The 13689-nt window shown below is 58.1% G+C and overlaps 1 protein-coding gene across 1 annotated transcript in view; it reads right to left on the bottom strand.

The window, feature by feature from the left end:
• The window catches only part of IGSF21 (immunoglobin superfamily member 21), a 229286-nt gene extending 223412 nt beyond the window's left edge, over nt 1–5874 (bottom strand). Inside the window, exon 1 of the mRNA XM_028513731.2 lies at nt 5411–5874. Within this exon, the coding sequence (XP_028369532.1) occupies nt 5411–5480 (70 nt within the window). The 5' untranslated portion in view covers nt 5481–5874. The remainder of the gene's footprint in view (nt 1–5410) is intronic.
• Nucleotides 5875–13689: the final 7815 nt, after the last annotated feature.

The raw sequence follows: 13689 nt of genomic DNA, 5'->3' as shown, positions 1-13689 counted from the left end.
AGAACCTCACGCTGAAAACAGATACCTCTCAGGAAGTGTTTCATCACCACCCACATCTATCGCTTATAATGGAAGGCTTTGCCCCCTCTTGCAAATGGTAGAGGCAGCTGCATTCCCCCTTCCAAGTGATGGAAAAACACATTGTTTCTCCTCTCCTCCAGGAGCAGTGGTGCCTCTGGGTTGCTTCAGACCTGGGTTGCAAAGTACCAGTTCTTCCACTTAAAAGAAGATCCTGGACTTCGTTCATTACATTAGAGAGAAAAGACAGAAGAAAGGAAGAGAGAGAGAGGGAGAGATCCTGGGCCTCTTGTCCTCATCTGCAAATGCAGTTAATGATACCGCCTCCCGGATTGTTGAAGGCACTTAATGCATAAAGAGCAGCTCTCAGGTGTGCAGTGCGTGGGAGTGATCAGCGGCATCCCTCTTCTCTCTCCCAGGCCTCGGCTGGACGCTCGGGAGACGGCGCTGCGTTGAGCAAGTCCCACCGTTCTCACTTCCGCCCCTGGCTCTCTGCTCACTCAGGTTCCTCTCCTTGGCACATGCCCCCCCCCACCCCCATTACTAAGCCCTTGGCTTAGTAATGTCCTCCCCTTGCTCCCATGTCTGAATGTCTCCCTCCTCTCGGAAGCATTCCCCAAACACCCAAGTAATCACCTTCCCCCTGAGAACTTCCTGGAGGGGACATCAGTTCCCTCCGCATCTAGCAGGTATCCACAGATTTCCCCCTGGGCTGTCGTCCATCTTTCCAGGAACGTGCCCAACCTCTCACCCCACGGGCACGAGGGTCCCGGTCTCGGGTCTTTCTCTGTTCAGATGCGCCCCGCCCACAAGAGTTGCCCATTCATTCTCTTAATGGTGACCAAGGCTCTCAGGGGCGCCCCCTCTCCCATCTGCACAGACGGATGGACACACTGGGTAATTCTGTCTCAGTGAGGGCTTGGGAAGGAGTTAAACACCCAGACAGGGAATCGGACACCCTGCAATTGTCCATGCGGCCGGGGCTGAGGGAGGGGCTGAAGGCCATTCTCACTAGGGGACAGCAGAGCACAGACAGAAAGCGTCAGACAGTCCTGTGTCTCCATCTTGGATCGCCACTTACTGGCTGGGTGGCCTCGGAGAAGTTACTTAACCTCTCTGAGCCTCAGTTTCCTCATCTGCAAAAGAAGGCTAATTTTACCTCTCCGGGTGGCTGTAAGCATTCACGGGGATAGGGACGACACAGCACATGGTGTCTGGCACATAGTGAGAGCCCAGCTGGGGTCGGAGACACAGCCCTTTCCTTCCTCTAAGCGCAGAACCCGTTTTCCACGAAGCTGTGAGCACCGTCAGGGCAGACTCTCTCCTGCCGTGGTCAGGACGATGCCTCCAATGCTCAGCGCCGCGCCTTGTGCACACTCGGTATAGAACCAACATTCACGGGGCGCCTGAACGAATGAATGTCAAGGGGCCCGAAGAGGTAGCAGAGGTGGGCAGGATGGTAGGACAGGTTAGCCACCCATGCGGGTCCCGGAAAACCCAGCTAGCAGAACCCACCAGCCTCTTCTTTGTTCGGCTCTTTGTTTGGCCTCTGCCTTTGAAGTCACAGACTGCTCATCCAGAAGCCTGAGCAAATCCCACGGACACTCCTCCACCCCATATCCCGCCCTCCCACTCCACCCCCCCGCCCACCAGCTTAGTAGTAGGGTTCCAGTGTGTGTGAGACATATGCCCTGAAAAGTCGGGGTAGCCAGGCCCACCTAAGGCCTCACTGGTGCCTTGCAGCCCCCGCCCACATGTCCCGCCCACGGGATTCTCCGCAGCCCAGGAGAGGGATCCCTGCAAGGAGAGAGGGAGCCTGGGGCTGGACCAGGTACTGGGAGCTGGGAGGAGCCAGTCCTCCTGTTATGAACGAATCTGCAAACCCCCAGCCTCACAGGCCTGAGGACTGTGGGGCGGCCAGCACGTGCTGGACACATTGTAGCCGATCCATGTAATGGGGACTATTGAAAAAACAAAAGCCAGCTATGGTACAAGAAAGGAGCAATCAGATGATTAGCGAGGCCTGTGGAAGGATCATTAGGGGCAGGGTTCATCAGGGTGTGGACCAGGGCAGCTCTCATTGCCTATCATCTTGGCTAAGGAATTAGGATTTGGGGGTGGCAGGATGACAGGATCATCAGTCCCTTCTGTAAGAAAGTTCTCCTGCTTTACAAAAAAATAGCAGTTTCAGAACCACTGAAGTAAGTGATCTCGGAGGTTGCTTCCAGCTCTAACAGTCTCCGCACTTAAAAAGGAAAACCTAGTTCAAAGTCTCAGGAAAAACTCCTGTTTGCATCTGGAGTGCAGCCAATCTGGGGGAGCAGGGGCGGAGCAGCCTGCACTGGGCAGACCCCTTAACACACATCTGAGGACTCAGAAGGAGCCACCTCCCCCCCGCGCCCGCCCCGCCGGTGCGTGGGTTGGGGGTGGGGAGGGAGGATAAATATGTAAAGTTGTAACACCAGTTCGCGCGGTGCGCAGCCCCAGCAGTCTGCGACGGGGCTGCCTCCGTAGTAGCCGCCGCCACCCACCCCACCGGCTGACGCGAGGTTGTGAATAGAGAATCCGCAGGGCCTCTGGCTGGGGCCTTTGGCTCCACCTAACTGGGCCTGACCATCTACTACCATTCTCTTGCACCCACCCCCTATCTCCGGTGCACGCCCCGCCCCGCCCCCCTCCCCCCCCCCCCCCACACACACCCTGCCCAGGGCCACTGCACAGGCCCAAGGGCAGGAGTTCCTTCCCGGAAGTGCCCAGTTGAAAGTGCCATTTGGGCGCTCCTGGGTGATCTGGGAGACCTGAGAAATCTGGGTTTCTCCTCTGGAGTCAGATACCTGGCGATGGGGAGCCAGCGGTAGGAACTTCCGCCCAGCCAGTCCTGTGTGCAAGGCACCCGTTCTCCTCCCAGCGCAAAGACCCACCTCTCCGAAGTTGAGCCCCCTTGCTTTGCGACCCAAACGGGCAGAACAGGCCAGGGCGCACTGGCCCCACGCTGGGGAGGCGAGTTTCTGAAAGCTTGCTCTCGATTCTACCCTTCCCGCCCTCCAAGGCGGCCCCTGGCAGGTGGCCGGGCAGAGCCTACTGCCAGGTGCAAGGCTCTCTCCGTCACATCCAGGAAGGGCGCCCTCCTCCGGCAAGCCGGCCTCTTGCATCTCTCACGGACCCTTCTGGTGTCCCCGCCCCCTCGCGGGCACTGACTTGGAAGCGGGAAGGAGGGACCCCATCTCTGCGGAGCAGAGACCGCTCCCGGGCGGCCTGCCACCCCCAGCCGGCGCCCCAGGCCCGGAAAGTTTCAGACCCGAGATCCAAGTCGGCGCTCTTCCTCACCCTGAGCGGTGGAGCTCAGAGGCGACGCCGGCTTCCCAGTCCGGAGGCGCTGGCCCCCCGCGTCCGCGCGCCCCTATCCCGCCTCCCGCAGCCTGCAGAGGCCGGCAGGGGCTCCCCGGAGGCCGGGGCAGCTTTCCACAGCTCGGCAGCCGCAAACCAGCCGCTGCTCGAGCGTTCCGGGCAGGGCTCGCAGGGTGCGGTCCTGACGGAGCGGGTTTCGCACCAAAGCCTTTCCCATCACTCGCCCTATCCCTTCTCCCGCCGCTGAGCCTCCCTGCTCTGAGCATTCCGGAGAGGAAAGGGGTGCAGACCTCCGGCCCCCAGCCCTAAACCCTGCTTCTTGCAATGTCCAGGTCTCCGGCGCCTTTCAATAACGCTCGGAGCCCTCTGGGTACCGCTGGAACCGGGACAACAGACCCTGCCTTCCCATACACCCTTTCTCCCTAGAGACATCCGAGGGAGGGATCCCTCACCCCAAAGTTGGGGGGAGATTTTGATCCACTTTGAAAAGTCTCTTGCTCCAAGGACAGGGGAACAAAGTACAGGGTTTGCATTCCTTCGGGGTCACGCCAGCCGCTCCCCCTCTCTGCCAGCAGGAACACTATTCAGGTTCAAATTCTGCAGCTCTCCCCTCCGCAGGCAGACCCAGCGCTCTCCCAGGGACCTCGGGGTAGAAGGGAGTGGGGTTACTTCAGGGGGCACCCCTTCCAGGCAGGCATTTTCATAGCCTGGGTAGGCACCACTCCTTACGACAAGGCAGAAGGCAGGGGACAGAGTTGACACCCGCCTCCCCCAACACACACACACACCCCCGTCGTCCAGCTGGGCCAAAGGCTGAGACCCTACTGATCACAAAGGCTACTTCGGGGCACCCCACGTCCCTTTCCCCTCCATGGCGGAACCAGGCTGTGAGTCCAGGCGGGCTGGTTCTGGGCACCCAGTTCTACACCAGGCTCAGGGGGGAACCGAGGACAGGGTCCCTCCAGTGTCATCGCCCGCGAATCTTCGCTGGGCCCGCCTCCCTCGCGCTGGGCTCGCGGCCAATACTTGGGCTCCCTGACTGCAAGGTGCCGGGGTCGCCAGGTTTCGACAACCGCCGCATTTCAGACCCACCAGCCGGTGGCGCCGGGCGGGAGGCACCACGGCTGCCGTGAACCCTGGACCCCGGAGCTGCGGAGCCACGGATCGGCAGCTCCGGGGACGCCTCTCGGCTTCATCTCCCGTCCAGCTCCTTCACCCTGGCTGGGAACTGGCTGGGACCAAGTCCGCACGGGATACACACATACCACCGCTCACACCTCCTCGGCAGCCCCCACCCCTTTACGCGTCTATACCTCCCTCCTCCCGCTAGAGCCACACGCTCCATTGCACGCGCACACACACTCCCGGTCCCGGGAAGCAACACAACCCCCACGAGCCCGCACCTCCACACTCCTGCCTAAGTGCCACATTCTCACCTGCTGTGCACGCACGCTGCCCCCCCCACACCAATACACTCATCTGCTGCCACACACCCCTCAAAAGACCCGCACATTTGGGACACGCGTGAAACACCACACCTCACATATTCGCCCAACCGTTAACACGCTCACACATACGATCGCACAAGCTCACACACTTCACACCCTCACGGAGAAGCTGGCACCCGCTCGCACCCCCGCACACTCGCTCACACACACACACATTTTCCGTGTAACCGATACAGACACTCCAACACCCCTCCGGGCACTCGCTCACTCGCTCACTATCACACACACTCACATCTCTAAATCCACTCCCGCACCCTCTCACACACAGCTCCTTCCCGGACACACTTCCACAGAGACGCAACAAAGACACACGCACACACGCCCTGGCCCAGACCCAGGGCGTTCTCTCCAGAAGAGACGCCCTCCTCCCTCGCCGAGCCCACCAGCTCGCGGACCCCCCACCCCACCCCCGCCCAGCACGCCGAGACCCGTGCTCGGACCCCGAGCCTCTCCGGAGCGACCCCGCGCCCCTCGCCCGCGGCCCGCCCCCGCACGCGTCCCCAGCCCGGGCTCCCGCCCGGCGCCCGCGCACTCACCGCGCGCCAGGTCCAGGATCGCGGCGAGCAGCAGGCAGACGCAGCCGCGGAGGCTTGGGGCGGCTCGCATGGTGCCCGGGAGCTGGCAGCGGTGGCGGGGCAGCGGCGGTGGCGGAGGTAGCGGCGGCGGCAGGTCCCCTCGCCATGGGCTCAGGCGCGCTCCTGCCTCCGGCCGCCGGCCGAGATGGTGGCGGACAGCGCGGGGCGCCGCGGGGGCGCCCCCATGCCCCCGCGGCCCGGCCGCCCGGGCGCCGGACTCCACTGGTCTGGGTCTCAGCGGGGCGCCGCGACCCTCGAGCTCCGGGCGTTCTCCGAGCGCGCCGCAGCCGCTGGCTTCCCGCTCCTCAACTGCGAACGGCACCCACCACGGCCAGGAGTCGGATCCGCGGCGGCGCTGGAGTTTAGAGCCAAATCGCGCTCCCTCTGCCTCGCGCTCGCCTCTCCCGGAGGCGCGAGCGCCCCCCTCCCGGAGCCCTCCCTCCGTCCCTCCCCCTCTCTCCGCCCCCCGCCCTCCCCGCCCTCCGCTCTCCCCCGCTCTCCTCGCTCTCCGCTGTATTATACAGACTTTTCTTTAATCCTTTCTGGGCTGTTCGGTTCTCGTCCGATAAGCCGATTTATTGCAGGGAGAAGGAGAGCTCCCCGCTCCTGGTCCCCCCCCTCCTCTCTGCCTCCCACCCCCTCTGCTCCCCCCAGGTTCCCCCCTCACTCACAACTCGCTTGCAGCCCTCAGCTTCATAACCACCTCCCAGCTGACCCAGCTCCCCTGCCCTCCGGAAGCCGAGCTCCATCGGATCCCGCGCCACCTAATCCCATCCCGGGATCCCCACGCCCCAGGCTGGTGGAAGGAGGCAGCCTCCTGGCCTCCGGGAGAGCGGTGCCCACCTCGGTGGGGCAGAGCAGGCAGGGTGTGGCCCCCGGGACTGGCCTGGCCGCCCACTAGTGCCCTTAGTGGGGACCATGAGGGGCGTATGTGTTCTGAGACTTCCCAAATGAGGGGTGCCCCCCACCCCTGGCAACCCAGAGGAAGGGGGTATGTTTTGTCCTTTCTCCCCACGGTAGCCACATCCTTGCATCCAGCCAGGAATGGGTAAGGAGCTGGTTGTTTCCTCCTGGCAGAGGCCAGGGTTGCACTTTCCGGCAGGCCCGACACCCTGCCTCCTCCCCATACCCACCCCCGCCCCCAGTTTGCCTGAGGAGTGGGGTTTGGGACTTGTACCCTAGCATTATCCTCCCACCACCAGGCACACACACACACACACACACACACACCATTGAACTTGGGGCCTGGCTGTGGGCCTTGAGGTCTCCTAGGAGGAAGAGGTACCCTAGCACTTGGGGTACTCTCCCTGGGGCAGAGGTGGAGTGGGGAAGTTCAGGGCATGTCCTGCCATCCCTGGCTGGGCCCCAGGAGATGGCAAGCGGAAGCCTGGGAAGGCCCGCACAGCCAGGGGCAGGACTGGGCTCAGAATGCAGCTCGCTGGCTGGGCTCTCGCCCCAGTGTCCTCTCTATATCCTTCCGCGGAGAACCCCCAGCTTCCCTGGTTCTGTGAGGTTGCTGCATACGACCTGGGCACTATTTACTTAGTAGCCAGTGGGCACATAGCCAGCTCCGTCCCTAGCAGCCCCTTGGACGGGTGTAGGGAGTACCAGGGGCACTGAGTGTTTGCTGAGTCGTATGTTGGGGAGCCCTGTGCGGAGAGGGCCGGTGGCGGGGACTGCTTCTTCCGCCCGCCCTCCCCAAACCCCACTCCAGGCTTCCCCCTGCAGCCCTGCTGCAGCTCCGCCACGGTGCCCCACCCGCCCCGCCCCCAGCCCCAGAGAAGGAGCGATTTGCATTGATGAAGATCTGAAAGCAAACATTCACCTGACAGGCTTTAGAACCATCTCAGTAAAATAATAATAATGATCGTAATAAACCCTTATAAATAGGTGTTTGATTACAGTTTGTCCCTATGTGGGTATTTTTTTTTTTTGAATCAGACTAATTGGCTGCCGGGCTGATTGGGCTGGTGATGGCTTGAATACTGGAGTCTTGGGCCCTTTCTTTTCCTTTTGGCTGGCGGTTCTCCTCTCCCTCTCACCTCCCCCCCCCCCCCCCGCCCATTTCTCCTTCTCCAAGTCGCTGAGGGTCAGTTTGGTGTCACCTGTCCCCCACACCTTTTTTTGGGCTGATCCAGCCATGCCATGGGGCACAGTCCCTGACGGTGAAGTCCTCCCCCCCACCTCCTGCCAGCCCTCCCGAACCCCAGCCCTGGCCTAGGAAAAAGCCAACAGAGCCCAGATCTGTCCCACCTGCCAAGCTGTCTGGGGAAGGGCTCCCCTGACTGGGCAGCAGCGTCCAGCTGAGAGGCCCCTCGTGTGAGCAGGCTGGTCTGAGGTTGCAGGCCAAGGCCAGGCGTCGAGGTGTGGGCACTCCTGCTGCGAGCCACAGTGCACCCAGGCAGGCGGACAGACCGGAGTTCATCCGGTGACACCTGAACAGGCGAGGCTTCCCGTCTGCACTCATGGCAGCCCGGCGGTGAGAGAGAGGAGGCAGCCGGGGTTCTGGTCACCCGTGGGCCCACACCAGCCGGGGGATCAAATCCCCAGGCAGCAGCAGGAAGGGGCTGGAGATCCACCTTCATTACGCCACCAGTGAATGGCATGGAGCAAGAGGCTCACGCACGAGGAGGAAAGGAGGCCTGATGGCCCAGGGAGGGCTGCCTCCTGGGGCCAAGGATGGGACCAGGGGAGGGGCTGGTGCTGCTGGAAACTGCAGTGACCCCTCCTCCAGCCCCGGGACTTCTGAACCCCACCCTTTCCGCCACCATTCTCACTCTCTTGCAACATCAGCCTGCGTTACAAGCACTGGTCTTCCTAGCCAGCTCCTGGCACATAGTAGGCCATTCATAAATTCTTGTTGGACGGATGGATGAATGGGCGCCCGGATGGCTGGAGGCAGGGCCCCTGCTCACAGACGCTGCGGTCCTCAGCTCCTGGTACGAGGCTGCCGCTCGGTAGGTGCTAGCTAGCAAGCATCCTGTGACAGGAGCCTTGTCGGAGAGCGAACGCCCCACTGGATGGCGTGTGCGTGGGGAGGACATCCTGCCCAGGTGGTTTCCCGAAAAAGCACGGCTGCGGTGGACATGTTGGTGCCGCATGGAGACTGTTCCTAGTAACACTGCCACCTTCGTACCCAGGGAGCCCAGTCATCCCGCTCCTGTTTTACAAAGCACAGCTTCAGAGTCCCCCCCAACCCCCCGCCCCAGAGAAAGGCATATTTGAAACACTGAGAGGCAAGGTTAGCAGAGGGCACAGGGTGACTTAGCCCAAAAGAAAAATCACCCAGGGAGCCACAGGCTGTTAATTTGTTTAAGTCCCTTGGCTCCTGGCTCCTGATGGATGCGCCGCCAGCGACGTGGTCTCCACTCCGCAGTCCTGGCACTCCGATCCTGGAGCCAGGGCGGGGCGTGCCTGCTCCGTGCTCTGGCTGCGCAGGGTCCCTGGGCCTCCCAGGAGCCAGGGTGGGGCGGTCCAGCCCAAGCCTCCCTCTGTCCACTGTGCTGAGGCTCTCTCCCAACAGAGGGCGCTACAGCATCAAACAAATTTCTCCTCTCCTGACCCTAGGGAACACCCCCGGAGGTCAAAGGGCCCCTCTGTGACCTCTAGTTTGTTTGTTTCCGGACAGGGGAGGGATACAGTATATGATTATCTTCCACAGCCTGGTACCCCAAACAATGGGCTCTCTTGGTTGAAGGAAACACCCCCGCTGTGAAATTTGATAAGGACGCTAAGAATGGTAAACATTTCCTCCCTGGCTGGTGTAGCTCAGGTGGCTGGAGCGGCATCTGGTAACCAAAGGGTGGTGGGTTCGATTCCCTGTCAGGGCACGTACCTAGGTTGCAGGTCTTATCTCTGGTCTGGGCACGTCCCGTTGCTGGTCCAGGGGCTCTGGGAGACAACCAATCAGTGCTCCTCTTTTGATGTTCCTCTCTCTCTTCCTCTCTCCCTAAAAGCAATGAAAGAAACATGTCCTTGGGTGAGGATTTAAAAAAAAAGCAGTACGCATTTATGAAAGCGCTTCTCCTGTGACAGGCACTCGTGGGCTCTTCACAATAACACACGAGGTTGCTGCCGTCATTATTCCTACTGTATAGATGAAAAGACTGAGGCACAGAGGGGCTAAGCAACTTGCCCAGCGCCACACAGTAACAGAACCAGATTTGTACCCAGGGCAAGGCCAGAGCCAGAGCTTTTACATGCTCTTCCAGGCCAAGACACACACACTCACACGTGACATGTGTGTGTACACACACAAGCACACATGCCTTGGAAGGCAGTATTTTGATGAGAAATGAGATTTTTTAAAAAAACGTGAATAAGTTCCATGTGGTCCACCTCTCTCATCTCATTTAATCCTCCTAAGAGCCCTCTGTGGCAGCCTTATATATGCCCAGCATACAGCTCAGTAAACTGAGTCTCAGAGAAGCGGAAAGACTTGGGCACAGAAACAAAGGTAGCGGACTGCCGGACTCTGGGCCTGCCCCAGAGATCCACACGCGTGTGCTCCTTCTCCCCCGACTTCCTCCCCTCTCCCCCACTCCCACATACACACGCTCGCTCACGCAGTCCTCCGGCTCCTTCCTACCTGGCCCTCGGCCTCTCCGTGCTGGGAAGTAAACATCCATCAGACCACTTCTCAGACAGGATCGAGTCTTTTACCGTTTGGTTAAATTAAACACAACTGAAAGTGACGCCTTAACACCGGTGACCCGAATCAATACGGAGTCGGTCGCTTGGAATTAAGTCCAAACCGTGTCCTTAATGGACCTCAGTCCCATCTGGACTCTCACGCTGCAGCCCCAGCTCGACTTCCCACAGGAGGAGCCCAGCGGGTTTTCCACGGGGAGTCTGAGGCTGTGGGTGGCTGGCAGGGCCTCAGCATTACAGACCCAGAGAAAAGAGCTGGACCATAGGGAGGAGTGGGGACCGGCTTGGCAGAGAGAAGAAGGGCGACACGGGAGACCAGCGTTTCACAGACTGGGTTCCACCAACCATTCGCTTTGCAAGTTTATAGTAAACATTCCTTGAAAGGGGGTTCCGTGGTTAATACATCTGAGAAATGCCGCCCATCGGGCCCCTCCCCACTTCTTCGAGATTTACCATTTGCACGAGCATAGAAAAGGCTATGAGAAACTCTGCAGCCATTTTCAGTTTTGTCTACTGCAAACCTAAACTTGTTTGGCCTCAGAACCCTCTTTGCATACATGCCTATGAGCGTCTCCTGGGCAAGAGTTCGGCAGGTCACAAGATGCGTGGGAGATGCTGCTCTTGCCCTGGACCAGTCCAGCCCCTTCCCGGACTACCACAGTCAAAGTTGTCGTAGTAACAAGCAGAATGACAGCCGTGGCGACAACCGCTGCCAGCGGGCGGCATTCATTGCATGGTTACTGTGTACCAGGCTTTGTGCTAAGTGCTTTGCTTGTACTGATTCCTTGAATTCCCTTCATAACCCTACGAGGCTGGTTCTGTTTTGAACCCTCCAAAATAGACGAAGAAACTGAGGCACAGAGAGGCAAAGCCCCTTACTTAAGGTTACTTTGCTTTTACGTATTTCTGAGATGGTAGGCCATATGAAAATAAGGACCACAGGTAATTCATGTCTGTGTTACTTGTGCCTGGCAGGTGGCAGGTGCTTAAGAAAGTGTTAGGATGGATGGATGGAAGGAAGGAAGGAAGGTGGATGAATAGAAAGATAAATGGGTGAAAGAATAATTGGATTGATGGATGAATGGACAGATGAATGTGAGCGTTATTGGGTGGATGCATGAATGAATGGATGGGTGGATGGGAGAACAGATGGGAAGAAAGGGTGGGTGGATGAATGGGGGATGATAGGTGGGTGTGTAGGCAGATGGGCTGGAGAAAGGATTGATGGTGGATGAGCACATAGGTGGAGGCAGTGAATGGGTGATTCAAGATTAGAAAACATCAGTAAGATTTGTACTTTTTTCCTGTGTCATTGAGTTTGGTAAGTATAAGAGACCTGAACTAACCGGTATTAGTCATAGTGAGAAGGTGCCAGCAGAGGTAGTCGGACGCGGTGTCTAAAAGCGTGGGCTCTAAAGTTGGCCTGCCCAGACCCAAATCTCAGCATTGGCACCCCAGAAAAAGACTGCGGGATGGATGCAGCTTGGGTGGGTGGATCGATGGGAGGGAGGGAGGGAGGGAGGAGGGAAGAAAGGGAGGGCTTCTCGTAAGGACTTGAGAAAAGCATTTCATCTCCCTGCACTTTGATTTCCTCATCTGTAAAATGAGGGTGGGGGGGGGTAACAGTACCAACCTCATCAAGTCCTAGTTCTAGCACCGATTAAATAAAGCAGTGCTTTAAATGAAGTAAGCACTCAATAAACATTAGCTATAGCAAATACTACCCACCGAGGCAGCCATACGATGTTGTCATTTCCCCACGCGGTGGTTCCCACCTTTCCATCCTTGACTTCCTGCGCCTGCCGTGGACAGGGGTGGGTGACGACTCCAGGGTCAAGAGCTCAGGAGACTCAGCAGATGGTTGCCAACAACAGGAATCAAAAAAAAAAAAAAGGGGGGCAGTGCAAATGGGACCTGAAATTCACTCACCCTCTGTGGCATTCTGTGGCATTAGTCAGTCTAGTTCTGGCTTTAGACTCTTGTCTCCATGACTGCCAAGGCAGACCTGGGGTCTCCTCTTCCTCCTCCTCTTCCTCCTCTTCCTCCTCCTCTTCCTCCTGTTCCTCCTCCTTCCTTTTTTAGGAGGTTGAAAAAGTGAGGAAGGACTTTATTGTGAACCCAGAAATGACCAAGACTTCACAGGGATAATGCTGGAGAGAAAGATATTTTTTAAATGTGTTTGATTGATTATGCTATTACAGTTGTCCCCATTCCCCCCTCGGCCCCCCTCTGCCTCGGTGCCCTCATTCCCTCCAGCAGTGCCCCCCTTAATGTCCACAGGTCATGCATGTAAGTTCTTTGGCTCCTCCATTTCCCATGCTATTCTAAACCTCCCCCTGTCTATGTTGTACCTGCCCTTTATGCTGCTTTTTCCCTGTACTTTCCCCCCATATCCCCCCTCCCAGCGGATAACCCTCCAAATGATCCCCATATCTATGATTCTGTTCCCGTTCTGGTTGTTTGCTTAGTTTGTTTTCTTCAGATTCAGTTGTTATAGTTGTGAATTTGTTGCCATTTTAATGTTCAAAGTTTTGATCTTCTTCTGAAGTCACCCTTGGAGACTCCCCTTTCCTCCTTTCCTTGCCAAGCTGCAGTACCACCCACAGACAACAGGTGGCGCCATCTAATATGTGATTTGTTCCATTTTTTTATTTTACAACCTTTGGTGTTTGAGGTCCTATGTTCTGTAAAACAAATCTGCTTCCTGTTTCACTAATTTGTAAGCTTTAATGTATTCACAATGAGGCATGATGTCACAAAATGTGTGTCCTAAAGCTCCCGAGTGAGTCACAATTGTGTGATGGGTCCATAATACTATAGATAAAGTGAGACCCCAAGCAAGATAGCTCCCGCGTCCTCACTATTTGAGATGCATATTATCTTCGCTACACAGAGAAGTCATATCCTCTTCAGTCGACTCGTCTTTGAGTCCTGCTTCCCCAGGTCATGCTGGGAGCGCTGGAAAGGTCAGGCCCATTCCAGTTCGCCCCTCGCACCTCCAGTGCCGCCCTGCGCAGGCCTGGGTCACAAAGAAGGAAGGCCCAGCTAGCCGGGCTACCTGTCCAGTTGGGGGGATAAAGGGATTTGTAACCAAAAGGCTCTCAGTAACCGCAAAAGCCATCTCATGAAGCCTGACCATTTCCTCCTCTCTCCAGCAGCCTGCTTTCGCCCCAAAACATTTGAGAACATCCCAGTCTGGTTTGTAGAACAGAGAGCCACTTTCATCTCTCTGGGCTGTGGGGTTTTCACTGGTAAGAGGCAAAAGGCTGGGCTACATCCTGGAGGCCCCCGACAGATGTCACCTGGGAGTGAATCTACCTCCACCTTCCGTCCCTTTCTCTCCTCCTGTGCTACGGAGGAAGCCCAAACCCTGTAGCTGGTGCTGAGCTAGCACTTGGGAGACCGTGAGACCTGAAGCTCGGATGGGTGCCTAAGAGTTAGGGAGGAGCTTGGGGGCAGCCGCTTGGGCAAAGCCTTGCAAGCAGGCAGCTGAGGTCGCCAGGCAGGGACAGCAGGTGGCCCGGGAAGGCTGGGGCGGGTGGGGTGCAAGGCGGTGCAGCTCAGAGGTTAGCCAGAGGGCAACGAGTGTC

Source organism: Phyllostomus discolor, chromosome 5 (assembly GCF_004126475.2).
Source record: "Phyllostomus discolor isolate MPI-MPIP mPhyDis1 chromosome 5, mPhyDis1.pri.v3, whole genome shotgun sequence".
In the NCBI taxonomy this organism is placed as follows: domain Eukaryota; kingdom Metazoa; phylum Chordata; class Mammalia; order Chiroptera; family Phyllostomidae; genus Phyllostomus; species Phyllostomus discolor.
The sequence above is the reverse complement of the archived record's forward strand: the minus strand, read 5'-3'. Positions and strand labels throughout refer to the sequence as shown.